General features: G+C 46.2%; 1 protein-coding gene across 9 annotated transcripts in view; it reads left to right on the plus strand.

The window, feature by feature from the left end:
* Positions 1-13,794, plus strand: part of ARHGEF9 (Cdc42 guanine nucleotide exchange factor 9) — a 184,620-nt gene that overhangs the window by 27,214 nt on the left and 143,612 nt on the right. For 8 of the 9 annotated variants that reach the window (XR_013938913.1, XM_080553826.1, XM_080553846.1 and 5 more), the window contains 2 exons: positions 564-702; positions 3,204-3,325. Coding sequence is in view for 7 of the 9 variants with exons in the window: in XM_080553826.1 (XP_080409952.1) it covers positions 564-702; positions 3,204-3,325 (261 nt within the window). In the remaining 2 variants the exon portion in view is untranslated. Of the gene's footprint in view, positions 1-563; positions 703-3,203; positions 3,326-10,744; positions 10,766-13,794 lie in introns of those variants that run through there. The other variant, XM_080553833.1, reaches the window with a different exon arrangement.

Consider the following 13,794-nt stretch of genomic DNA (forward strand, 5'->3'; position numbering starts at 1 on the left):
TCTCCAGACCTGTCCTGGTCCCTTGCTTGGGCACCAAGGGATGGGGCTTGGCTGGCGAGGCCCCATCCTGGCAGCCAGCTTCCCTGCTTCTGACTTGCCATCCCTTAGGAAGCTGCCAGCCCTCGCTGCGTGCTGTAAAGCCAACCCAAAATGCTTATGTGGATGTCGGGTCCTCAGCACCAGCTAATTTGCTCCCTGTGTGGGCTCCTGTTGGGACTCGGTGATGTGAGTGTAGACAAAAAGCTGTGCAGAATGCAGATGTCTTCATCATGCGTTACTCGCAGAAGTGCCTTGGGGACTCAGTGCCACTGGAAATTGTTGGGACTTGAGCACCATGAGCTGTGTTCAAGGTAGGGAGCCCCATGCAGGGAGAATTAGGGCAGCCCAGCACTGCAGCCAGCAGAACTTAATCTTTCAGTAAAAAAACATGACAAGGGTACAGACTGCAGTGAGGAAAGTCTAAGGTGTGTTGCACTGTCTTGAAAAAAAAATATTATTAAATGTGTGCTTAATTCTGAGTTTAACACATTGGTAAAATTCTTCTCTGACCCTTTTCTTGCCAGATGGTGTCTTCTACTTCTCAACTGTCCATGCAAATGCCTTCCAACAACGTCACTATGGAGAGATCGTCCTCCAGTTCCCTGATCCTGAACATCATCAGGGAGATGGAGGAGGCGGAGAGGCTATTTGACAAACCACGCTGTGAGTAGCTTTGCAGTATTTTTCCTCCTGACTTTATCAGTTTATCCCATGCATCCTGCAGAGTCAGCCAAGGCTACAGTGGGTTGAAAAAACTCCCAAATGTGGCTTGTATCCACTCCTGTTACAACCCTAGAGCCTGGTGAGAAGGCTCTGATAGCCATGTGCTGTAGTTTTTTTTTTTTTCCTAGTATTTTTAATGTCTCTGAACACACTGCCTGTAACATGGTTATGAGAAGATGAACAGTTAGGTGCATAAAGTGTAAAAGCTGTTCAACAACTTCTGTGCAAGTTTTAATTTGGTAGTTTCCTCTTAGCTTTCTGTCCTGTTACCAGGTTCTGTTGTGAGTGCTTGCCATTTGGAGGTGGCGAGTGGTGATGGGTACTGAGGTTGCAACTCAGGTCTGATGTTTGTTTGGAAACAGCAAGAAATGAGTTCTTTTTTTCCTTCTGGGTACTCTTCCCGATCAGGTAGAGAATCTCGTGAGCCAAAGACTGAGATGAGCTCTCCTCTGCAGCACTTGATTAACGTAATTATAATTTGTCTTGCTCAAAATGACATTACAGAAAGCATGACTGTATTTTCTGGAAGGGTCTTGCGTTGGCAGGTAAATAGGCCGATAGCTGAATGGGTGACATGATTTTGTGAACCTCTAGTTAAAAAGACTGATAATTACAGTAAGAAAATTATTTCTTGAAGGGATACTGCTAACACTAAGAATCCTGTGCTTTAGCAATGGGCAAGTACGGGAGCGCTGCCAGACTGTGCTGGCATTGCTTGGGAGCACCCAGGGGATCCGAGCAGTTAATGGATGGTGGCAGCACGTCAGGGTGAAGGAGAACTGGAAGGGAAAAGGCAAAGCGGCGCCTCTTTAATTGATGGCTCTTCTGTAGGGGTGCACGCATTTTCAGCGCGCAGGGAGCAGCACAAGCATCTCTCAGAACGTGATCATTACTGTGTTTGCACATTGCTCCCGAGTGCTACTACATCGGCGCGTTTCTTCTGGAGCCTGCCAGCAGCCTCTTGCTATAACCGGCACTTGCACTGCAGCTTGATTTCCTGCGAGTCTAAAAAGTGAAACGCATGTTGCTAAAAATAACAGCAGGGTGCCTACGTCAGCATCGCATTTAGGAAATAGGTCTCAGCGCGATCTCTCTCCCAGCAACGCTGGAAGAAAATCAGGATTGCTGCCCACCCAGCCGTGTCAGGGCTGAGGCAGGGTCCCAGCTCCGCTCTGCTCTGTGCTGCTGTCCTGGGCCGATCAGAGTCCCCACCTATGAGATTTGGGAGCAGGGAGCTTGCAATATGCATTCAGGGAGAATATGCTTTGGCCATGTGAGGTAAAGGTGACCCAAATCGCAGGAGCAGAGGTCCTGGGCTGTGCATCACCACTTCCCCAAAGCCCAGGACCTTTTACCCTCTGCTGTCTGGTTTCAAAGCCCTCGGGACTGACACAGTCTGGAACTTGTGCTGAGGTGAGAGGTGCATCCAGGGGATGGGAACACCCGTGGAAGCACATATGCACATGCAGCACGTACATCTATCCCGTGCACTGCCCCGACCACGTGCGCCTGCTGGCAGGAGCTGGTGCTGGCAGCTGCCGTGGGGGCACGTGTGGTGCTCGGCTCCGGCTCCTTCCTCCCAGCGTCTGTCACTCCAGGTTTGGGGAAGGGTTTGAGGTCTAACCTTGCCAAATGTGGGAGGGAAAACCCAGTCTTGCACAGAATGACAGCTTTACCCCCAAAAAGAGAAGGATAGGATGGGGAACTGAAAATCTGGGATGATTAGAAAAGTAGAGCCGGGTTTTGAAAGGTGAATTGCCAGCCCTCCTCCGCCATTTGCCTCTTCTTTACAAGCTGTTTTGTGCTTGGGTATGTACCATCTGTAAGGCCAAGATGAAATTTGGTGTGAATAGTATAAATCGCTTAAGGCTAGATCAGGATTGCATCTGTGAAGGATTGGCCTGAAATGTTTAGGATGAGAAGCAGACATTGCTTTGAAAAACAGCTTTTATGGACTGTTCTATTGTTGTTTTCTGCATGAATTCGAGAAGCTGTATCTTTTTCAAGATATTGCATCATATGGACCACAACGGTTGTAAAGCTGGGGTTTCTGCAGAGGTACTGTTAGCAGTTATGACCCAAAGAACGATTTCATTTCTAATATCAGTGCATGAAGATGAGGCTCTTGTGCTGCCAGGAGAGCATTCTGGCTTCACACCCAGCCTGTCTGACCCCACCTGCTTATATCACCTCTTAATTTGGCTCTCGGCTCTTAGTTTGTGCCTGCATTTTTGTAGTATCCAAGCTGCACTATTTTTCTTGTATCCCAAGAGCACTGAATAAAGCACCTAAATATACTCTCTGCTCTCTTTTTCTAAAGAAGAGGTTGAATGAGTCTCTTGCAAACAATTTTGTTTCTTTCATTTAAAAGAACAGCCTCCGCCCCCAGCCTGAGCTAAAGCACACCATTTATCTTTTGTCATTTTTTTTTTCCCCTGTAGATTTGAAACGGAGAATTGTTGAGAATGATCTGCCTTCAAAGACTGTGGAGGTGTACAAGAACAGTAACAGTAGACGTCGATGGACTTTATTCAGGCATGGAACTGTGAAGCTGCAATATTCGGTAAGGTGTTTGTTGAACTGTGCCTCTGCCTGCTTCAGGGATGTTATATACCTACTGCATGTTTAACCTTGGAAACTAACAATCTGGTTTACTTACAGCTTCCTGAATCTGTGGGTCCTTTAGCCACTGCTGAGCTTTTTTTTTTTTTTTTTTTTTTTTTGCTATTAGAGTTGTATTATAGCAATATTAATATTATATATATATAGTATTTATAGAATATTTATTATAGCAATAAAAGAATAAGTGCATTAACCTTTCCCACCAGACTAGCTTCCCTCCAATATATATCAGAGGCTTTATAGTCTAATGGAGGCACTGGGCCTCCCATTTCTTTGGCTGAGTGTTCCTGGCAGGTAGAGGGAACCGTGATGTTTCAAAACTGCTTACAGATTTGCTATATGGTCTTGATGATATATTTTACCCCATCCCTTTTTTGCCACATGTCCTTTGGATTTGTTACTGCTCCCAGCACTGTCTCTGTGACAGATTGACTTGACTGATTCTTTTCAAAGTGTTTTGCAAATATAGGCACAATCCAGTTTTTTTTTTTTTTTTTTGTGAATGTTGCTGCTGGCTGAGGAAGTAAAAGCTGTTGTGGGCCTGGGGATGTCAATGTCTTTCTCTGGAAGTCAAAAAAAATCAGGAAAAAACGGCTAAAAGTTGTAACATTTGTTTGATGTGCTTCCTTGTTTCTGTGTGGGGGTGTTTTTTGCTGAATGTTTGAGGTCTGGGGGCCTTGGTTATTCCGTGGGAATTGGTATCGCTTGGTATCATTGGGATTGGTATCACTTGTGTCTGTCTTCACTGGTTCCTAACATATAAAACTCTGGATAGTGCAAAACAACAGAATTGCTAGCTGGCATCTAGTGTGATGCACGGAAAGTTCTCCAGTGAATAGGGCAGAAGAGGTTTCGCCTTTGTTGTTCCTCTAGGCCAGACAAACAAAGGATGATCTGGGAGCCAAGAATGTCCCCACTGGAATCAAGAGCAGGAAACCAGCCTCCTGTGGTTGTGTCTCTGTGGCTCTTTTCCTCTCCTCTACCTGTCCCCCCTTGCCAGTCCTTTATTGTATATATTTTCCCTTTGTTATCTGATGAGCTGCCTTCACGAAATGTGATTTCCAAGCAGGACCTGGCCTCTGTGTATCTGTTTTTCCATTGTAGAAGCAGTAAGTTCGCAGTGAGACCGACTTCTCTGGCCTGCTTGTGTTGGGTGTTTCTTGGCTTCCAGGGGACACGTGCGGGGATTGACCTCTGGTATTTCAGTCCTCTGTGGCTTTCTGGAATGCCACCTTACATCACCTCCGTTTCCTCTCCTGATTTTAGTGGGCTGAGACACAAGATAGAGGGCAACAGACAAGGAGTTCATCCCTTCCTTTTCTCTCACTTCTGTTTGGGTCCTACCCTGTTTCTGAAACACAACTGCTTCTTTCAACTTGAAAATGTTATTCTGGTTATAGGGTTGTTGAGCATCTAAGCTCCTGGAAGATAAAATGATCCAAATCTAGTAGGGCTCTTTGTCCTCTGGGACAGAATAAAGAAAGGCAACAATAATATTCCCATGGAGTTGCTGTTACAGCAATAAATTGCCCTGCCAGCCCTATCTTGGAATATCATCAGGTGCGTTACAAACATTTCCGTGTTCAGGATCCAGTGCTAACTAGTGCATGGCTATGTTTGGTCTACCTTAAAATAATCTAATACTTTCTTAATCTGTTAAGAGGAGCCGTATGGTTTGCAGCCTTTGTAGTCATCCTTCAGGACCTGCTCAGAAACCAGTGTGCTATTCTGTTTTGTCACAATATTGCTACCCAATGCATGAAAACCAAAATAGTCTGTGTCCTGAGTCATCTCAAAACCAGACGTGTTTCTGACAGAGAATAGAGCCTGACATTAGAGCATCCTTTCAAATGCAGCTGAGAATTAAAACTCCCAACACACCAAAAATACTGCTGAAGTTTGGGAAGGGGTAGCTATGAAACTTTACCTCTCTGGTGGTGATGCCTAGGGAGGATGTGGAGCTGGAAAGGGAAGGGAGCTTCTCATGAGCACACAGACCTGTGTGTGGTGTTTGGCTCAGACACAGGTGTGCTGAAGACCCATGCATCGCTGGGACAGAGAATTGGTTTTGGGTGCTGATTGAGATGAGTTCGGGGACTCCTTTGGTGTTGCCATTAGGCAGCTTGTTGCTCAGCCTGAATTACAGTGAACAGGCAGGTGTGCAACCTGTGCTGGGGCTTATGAATCAGAGGTACTGTGTTAAACGCTGCTAGAGTAGGATATATAAATGTGATTACAATAGCAGTGCTGGAAAATTCATCCTTCACCTCTGCCCCACGTTGAGTGAAGATGCATGGGTCTGTAAATCAGCTCTTTGCCAGAAAGAAATTTCTTCTTTGCCAAGATTTATAAATTTGAGATAGATTTGTGAGCTTGGGTATCTCTTATTGGGTGCATTCATTGACAGCTGAAGACCAGACAGGTGGCAGAGCTAGTACAAAAAGATTTATACTTCCAAACCAGAGGCCAGGCTTCTGGAGAAACTGCTCGATTTCCATTTTGGATGGGAAAGCGTGAGGTGGAGACAGCAAGAGGGGACTGCCAAAGCATTAGGCTTGTCTTAGGGGCATCAGTGCCATCTTGGTCCTTGGAGAGATGTGGGTGGTTGTGCAAAAAGAGCACTGGTATCACTGCACGTCATGCAAAATGCAAAGTTGTTGTTGAGCAGCTGCCTTGTGAACCCCAGGAGGCTGCTTATTTCTTGCTCTGTGTAATGCCCAGGTTTTGGTTTAAAAAAATAAATACATGTATAAATATATTTTCATTTCTCTTCTAATTTCAAGCAGCAGGGAAAAAATTAAATGAGGTCAAACTGAGTCTTTTAAAAGCTTTCAGTATTTTTTAAGTACGCTTTTTCGCTTTATATGCAAAGCGTTTTGGGTTGGCACTCTGGTTGCTTGGAGCCTTTGCCTTGCTGGGAGCACTTTGACACAATCAAGACCGACTTGCATGGGACCTCGAGGTGCCCAAGAAATCCGCAGGCTTTGCTACAGCAGGAAACTGAAATGCCAAAAAGTACTCCCCAAAGGCTCTCCTAGCTCTGACAGGGCCCTTGGCATCTATCATACCTCTGTGATTTACCCTCAGGTAGGTCCTGCCAGCTGGGACATGGCAGGACAATGGGCAAGGGGCGAAGCGAGTTACATTTTTCCAACCACAGAGTGATTCTGGGAGACATTTTATGGCTCTGGATGGCAGAAGCAGAGGATGACAGTCCCATCCTGGCCTGGCTTCGTTCTGACCCAAATCACTGGCTGTCGTTGTTGTTTAAGGAGGGACTTGTTGCTTCTAGTTAGCTGTCTAGTCTAAGTTGGTCATCTCAGCTCTTTCCGTAGTCCAGTGCTGGAGAAGGAAGTTCAACCCGTCCTAAAATCGGAACCATCCCCGTAATGACTGTAGGCATGGATGTGCTGGGTCTTGCAGCTTTAATTTGTAAGCTTTCACTTAGCAAAGCCGATGGCAAACATTCATGTTCTCTGCTGCTTTTCCCCTTTGTGTCTTGTGTGCTCTTGTACAAGGGACTGAAGCCCAAATTTATATGCTGGAGGAAGCCAGAGTGTGATTACTTCGAACGGAAACTTTGCATCAGAGCCAGCTTCTTCGACACCCCCTGTGCTAACGATCGGCTGTGCGGAGATGTTGAGTAATTCCCCTTCTCTGCCTGTCCTTGGTGCCCTCCCCAGATCATCAGCTGTTTTTAGAGGCTGCCTTTGCAATGATGGTGGGTGTGTGAGCCACATGCACCAGTCCTTAGCTGCCCAAAGCTAATTCCCCACGGGCACATTTGTAAGGAATGGGAAGTTCAAGCAATGTGCAGCCTGCAAGAGGACGGAGCAAAGGCAAAGTTGGTTTGGGTTCTCGTGCTCACCCTGTGCTGCAATGAGCAGGGAATGCTGCTTGGTATTCTGCACCAGCTCTTCTGCTTTCTATTTTTATCTCCTGGCATAATGCTGAGTGAGCAATTTGTTTAGTGGGGTTATTATTATTGTTTTTTTTTAATCTCTTTGAAATGTGTCCTGCACCATGTTTCTCTTGGCTTGCTACTTTGGGGAGGAAGGGGTTGTGGAAGGGATCACAGACTGCTGCATTCTGCTACGTGAGCTGTATGTAATCGTAGTCATTTTTTAGCCCTTCTGTCCACATGAATAGGCTGATGGAAAAGCATAGTCCCGTGGCTTTCCGGGTGCTAATTAGTTGAAATATCAGCGCGTTGATGATGAGAGGTTCATATGCACATAAGGAGGGCTGCCACCAAAATGCATCCTCTTCTAATTTCCCTTCCTTCATTTTAAACATTCAGTACTTCTGCTGCCAGGGTGTGTCTGATCTGTATGTTTTCTGGGGTTGGTTTTATATCGTGATAAACCTATTGTACTGCTATACTTAACGGTGCTCTGAAATCTTTGTATTGGTTTTTATGTTACTTTTCTCCTTGAAGCCACTCTTAGGCATTTGTAAATGCTTTTACCAGTTCTGAAAATCTGTCCGTGCCTAATTGTTAAAGAATAAGAAAAAAAGAAAAAAGATTTGATCATTCAAGGTGGAAACAGCAGTTCGGACCAAGCTGGCGGGTCCTGATGCCCCTGTCTCGGAGCCTCGTGACTCGCTAATGCTGGCAAATGCTTCCCGTGTGTCTGCGTGAAGCGCGCCCAGCAAGGAGCTCTGAATTATGGGATTTGCAGCAGTGGGCAGCCTTTTAAGCATCTGAGGTCTGATGCATCTAATCCGATTTAGTGTTTGAACTGCTCAGAGCACAGGGAGCATTGAAGGGATGTGTGTAGTCTCCGGTGAACTCTAGGTCATCCCTAAACCCATTTGCACCTACTTTGTGTGAATGGTCCGTGCTTTGGACTTGCTCCCTGGTGGCTGTGACGGAATATTAGTGCAAAACACACTTTAAGGTTCCTAATACCAGAAGTGAGCAGTTCTTATAAACTTACCACGCTCTGGTTATTTTGTCTTGCTTAGAAAAAACGTGTTTATTCAGTGCTGTGTTTCTGTGCAGAGCAGCGCTGGGGGAACACGAGCCTTGGTTCCTTCGGTGTTACACCAACAGCACCACAGCCCAGGTGTTTCTCCACCATACCTGGGGACAGACAGGGCTTGAGTGACAAATCCTTACAGGAAGGAGAAGCTTGAAAAGCAGAAACACTGAGCTTTGGTTTGTGGGATTCTGTTCTAGGTAGCACAAGAGAGAGACTTGAAGTTCCAGCCTTAGAAGAGGTTTCTCAGCTGTTCAGAGGTTACACGTAAGCCTATTAAGAAGAATCTCATCTTCCAGTTTGTGATAGTCTGTATAGCGCAATTGAACCTCGGGGAGTTTTCTGTGCCACTGCGGGTGGTAGGTGCTGCATCCTACATGGTATTAAATGGGTGTAGAACGGTGACTGTACGTAATCGCCTCTTCTATAGTTCAAATTAAGCTCTCTATCCTCATCTTAAATATCAGCCTGGAATTGATCCTTTTCTCTATTGCTTGGTAGTTCCACCTTGATTGCTCAGCTTCAACTCGTTACTCAGCTCTGTCACCGTGTTTCACTCTGGGATATGGTTTATACAAAAGAAGCTTTAATGTAAACTCAATTAGTGTTGCATTGCTAAAACCTTAATGACATTTCGCTTGGCAGCTCTGTGTGGTTTGCCCTTCCCCAGTGCGCTATGTTCTCAATAAAACAAAGTCCGTGGTAGGTGTAGCATGAAAAATCTCTGAGTAAATATTGGAACAAATGCTTCTGTAGTGCTTCCTAAGCTCTGGCTGCATTTGTGACTCAAGGCCACTGCAGTGTCACCAGTATGTAGCTGAAAAGGAGCTAAATTTGGGGGGGGAAAGGCAAAAGCACAGTCATAGCTTCAGAGTCTCTTCTGTAGCTATTGAAATGTGATTCTGCGATGCATCATCACCCACGCAAAAGTGCTGCTGAAGCCCCTGGTCACTGGGTAGGGGATTACATCCAGTAAAATGCTTCCATAAAAACGCAGACACAGTACACCTGGACACAGCCTTGTGGTGCTTTGACTGACACGTGAAAGTCGGGGGCTTTGTGAGGAAGGTGCAGTTACTTTGGCTGGATTTTGCTCTGCATTTTTAAGTCACGAAGCCGAAGCAGATTTTGGTAATGTGTTGCCGCCACCCAGTACCAGTGGTGGGAGTAAAAGGTCTAGTTCTGTCCCTGGCTTTGTCCTAGTGGTTTTTTACCTGAATTGAACCTGGGATGTTAACCCAGCTCAGAGTATAAAATTAACAGGATGAGAAGCTGCACAGGGAACTTGGATATTATAGCACTGAAATCACGTGGCTGGCAATGAGCTCCTCGATGAATCAGGGGAAACTTCACCTCTTAATGGACTGTACAGAATATAGAGAATAATTCCCCTAATAAATCTCTTTCAATTTCTAATATGTAGGGAAATATATTATCCTGTTGTCCAAAAATGTTGAGAGATCAGTCTTATCTGAACAAGAATAGACATTTCATGCTGGCTCCACCTGGTTTGGTGGGGTCAGTGGTTGCACTCCTACGCAGCTGGAGAAAGGATGGAAGTGTAGCTGGTTGCACTGTGGCTGTTACCAGTATTGTGCACCTTGCCATCACAACACCACCAGGAATTGCTGCAAGCCAGAAAAGACCTGATATCCAGCACAGCTGGAGTGGGATGCCTGAGAAGCAGGTTGCTCCAGGAGAGATGAGTCAGTACGGACTGATTCCCCTTTCCTCTCCTTCTCACGCCAAAATTTACACATCTGAAAGCAGAAAAGCCTTCACCCCTGTTCTTTGTATGAGGGGAACTCCTCAGTTCTCGGTCTCTTGACATGCTTCCAAATTTTTGGCTGTCCTTTGGCACCTAAGTGGGCTGCAGTCAAGCAGTGGCCTCTACTGGTCCTAGAAAGAAGGGAAACAGCGAGAAAAAGGTAAATGAAAGCTTTTCCAGGACTTCGCTACAGCAGTGATGCACTCAGGTCTCTTGGCGATGCTGTCTGTGTTCTTGGAGTCACAGGGCAATGCTGACAAGAAGCCGACTGGTGGGATTGCCTTTGTCTTGTTGGTGTTGGCTGCAGATGTGCAGACGCTTGGGCCACTGCTGGCTCGAGCAACTTCAGGAGGCTTCTGCTGCAGCAGGACAGACCTGGGCTCTGCACTGTGAGGCTTTCGGCTCCACAGCACCTCCATGAAATGGTTAAGAAGCTAATGCAGCCTTTTGCAAATGTGTAGGGTGTTTTTTGTCTCCATCAAGCCCGCTGAACAGTGTGCTGTCAGGTGTTTTCCCCGTAATTGCACCGCGTGGTGCTTGCTGAGTGATTCCCCCGCAGAAATCCAACACAGCACAATTGGCCAGCCACCGCCGTGAGCGAGGCTCCCAGGACGCGGGGTTTCAGTGCAGGGTAAGAAGGACGCTCCCCGGCTCCTCCCGTCTCTGGCAGCTCGGTGATTTGCGGTGAGAAATCCCCTCCTCGAGGTGGGGAGGGAGAGCTCTTCCCCCTCTGCTCTCCGTGTCCTCCCCATGCTGCGGCGGGGTTTTGGAGGGGATCGAGCTGTTGGTGCGTGTGTTGCTCGTTCGATTAGCCCGGTCAGATTAGGAAGATGTTCGGTCCCACCTGTACGGCGTTCTGCAGAGACCAAGTTGTTACGGAGATGGATTTTGTCTTCCGCTGAAGCACTGGAAGTGCTGCTTCTGTGGGTAGTTGGGGACTGGACAAGAAGAACCAGTGGCTGGATCTATTGGTACACCTGGTTCATTTCCCTGCATTCTTTATTAGGGCCATGTTTTCCGCTTGTGAGATAACTTACTTTCATTTTTAACACTAGCCAAATATCAAGTATTCCTCAGGAGAGGTCTGTGATTACAGCTCAGTTTTGACAGTTGAGAACCATCCAGCTGATGTATTTGCTTCATCTGAAATGCTGCTATTTTCAGCTCTGCTGCTGGTTTAACCCTCAGTGATAATAAGTTTGCCTTTCCTATGGATGATATTTTGGGTTGAAGTGAGTTTGTTACAAGTCACATCCACGGGAGATCAGGCTGTATTGTTTTAAACCTCTATTGTGTAAAATGGTTATCTGCTTTTGTGAGTTTTTGTTGTTATTTTGATACTCTTTCAGCCAAAGCAGAGCAGAATGAAATCCCCTCATCCCAGACGGTCACCATTAAAGAATTTGGTCTATGTCTTTCTGAAGCATTTTACAAACCCTTCTGCAGAAGTAATCTTTCCTGCCACTTTTTTTTTTTTGGGGGGGGGGTGGGGTGGGGGTGGGCTTAGGATAAAGGCAAACTAAACTTTACAAGCTCTTTTTGGGAATCGGACCTTTTCCGGCTATAATTTTGCAAACTATTAGAGCAGGAGATCATGAGGTGGGAACCCAGTTATGCAAACAGAGCCACGTCACTCTCGGCCAAAAATAGCTTTGGTACATGTGCATTAAGGTGGAAACGAAGGCCTTCGGTGTACGTACAGCAAACAGTGATGGGAGGGAGGCGAGAGGGGAAGCTGCAGCCTTTTGTTTAGAGTCTCTCAGGAGATGTTTAGAGAAAGTGTGTTTTCCAGAGAGGAGCGGGGTATTACTGCCTACAATTTCAGTGGGGTCGGAGTTGCTGCCTTTCTTGCACAAAAAGAGAACTAGGGTTTTTAGAGATGACAGTCTGTTCCCAGGGGCGTTAATCATTTTTAACATCCATGTAGAACATCAAGAAAAACTGGAGAATAGTTCAAAATTGTGCCTTTTGCCTTTTCTTTCTTTCCTTTTCTCCTTCTACCCAGTCCATGTCCGGCTCAGTGCGTGCCTGTTCGCTCCTCTGCTCCTGTGCGGTTGTTAGCCAGCCTGGCGGCTCCGCGCTGCTGGAGGATTTTGTGAAAATCTCGCATCGACTTGGCTTAAGTCTTCCTCTGTTTTCATTTCAGCCTCACCCAACACTGCAACGCCCTAAATAATTTGGAGAATGCTCTCCCAGCTATTTGATGCGTGCTTGTGAGCAAGCTGCCTTTCAGTTTCACTGAGTGTTTGCAGCAGGGTTATGGCCCAGCATCCTTTAATTTGCTGCATGTTGCTTTCCACCAGGCTTAAAATAAACTTTATTTTTTTTCCTTTCTCCTGTAGTATTGCTACACTGAGATCTCCCTTTGCAGTGAAGTGTTTAATTGCGGTATGTAGCTGTTAGGAGAACATAGAGTGCTTCTGGCCCAAGATACAGTTTTGAGTAAATAAAGGAGATAAAATAGTAACTCCAATATGGAAAATCCTGCTTGTAGGTGTGTAGATGTAGTTTCCATTGGATCAAAGCCTCTTTTTTTAATGAAGACTTGCAATTTCTTATCGTGCAATCCTTTTCTGGGATGAGCCGAGAGGGGCCTATAAAGCTGAGCAAAGGCTTGCCGACTCCTGTAATGGGCAAAGCGATTCCCAGGCCCTGTTTATTACCTATTCCTCACAGGCTTTTTTTGTCTCAATTAAAAATCTTGTTCAAATTATTTCTGTAGTCATCCCGAATTGCAAGCGCTTATCAGAATGTCTTCCTCACTGCGTTCAAGTAGGAGCTCTCTCTGCCCCACTTCTTTCCAAAGGTACGTATGATTATTTTTTTTCCTGCGAACATTCTCAAATGGAGATTTTACTGTTTGGTCCCTCTACTCCCACCCTCCGGTTCTGTCACGTGCACGTGTCTGAGAAACCAAGGCTTTGGTGACACGAACCTTTCAGGTGTTAGGACTATTTGCCTCTTCCAAACCAGTGTTTTTCAGCCAGGATGCCCATGCACGCCGCTGTTTAGGCTGTGCCAGTTGAATATTGTGATGTCCTAAAATAGCTGGCCCCAGGTAAAAATCGGCTCAGCTACGCAGAAGGGGGAAGTTAGGGCTGATGTATTGGCCTGGCAGTTAAATAAGAGCACCAGGATAATCAGTGCTTTATATTTCGTATTGCGGTGACAGCAAAATATCAGCTGTCTTGAACATAACTGCTCTTTTCTATATGTTTGTGGTTAATTAAAGTGTTCATACATCCTGCACTCTTCAGCATTAATTCTGAGATTTATTTTGAACCATTGCCAGGGGAATACATTGTTATGGCATCCTCTTTCCACATCTATTAGCAGGAGGAGGATAATTGAGGAAATCTCACGCAGATTTAATTGGGGACTGAGGGCAGGAGCGGGGAGGGGGAGAAACACAACACAGAAGTAGGTCAGAAGTTTGGCGGCAGATAACTCTTGCTTGACACCGAGCAGTCGAGCCGAGCGGTGCTGTCGTAGGCAGCCGTGGGTCTGCTGCGGATTTGGGGTTAACCCGGAGGAGCTGCCTCCCTCGTGGCTTATATAACGTGCCGCAGATAGGCCGGGCAGGTCCGGGCTCGGAGCATGGTGCAGCCGCCTCTGTGGGAGTCGCAAGGGCAGGCGGCGATCCCCTGCGGCTTTGTGCAA

The sequence above is a fragment of the Anser brachyrhynchus genome (genome assembly GCF_964034855.1).
Source record: "Anser brachyrhynchus genome assembly, chromosome: 13".
Classification (NCBI taxonomy): domain Eukaryota; kingdom Metazoa; phylum Chordata; class Aves; order Anseriformes; family Anatidae; genus Anser; species Anser brachyrhynchus.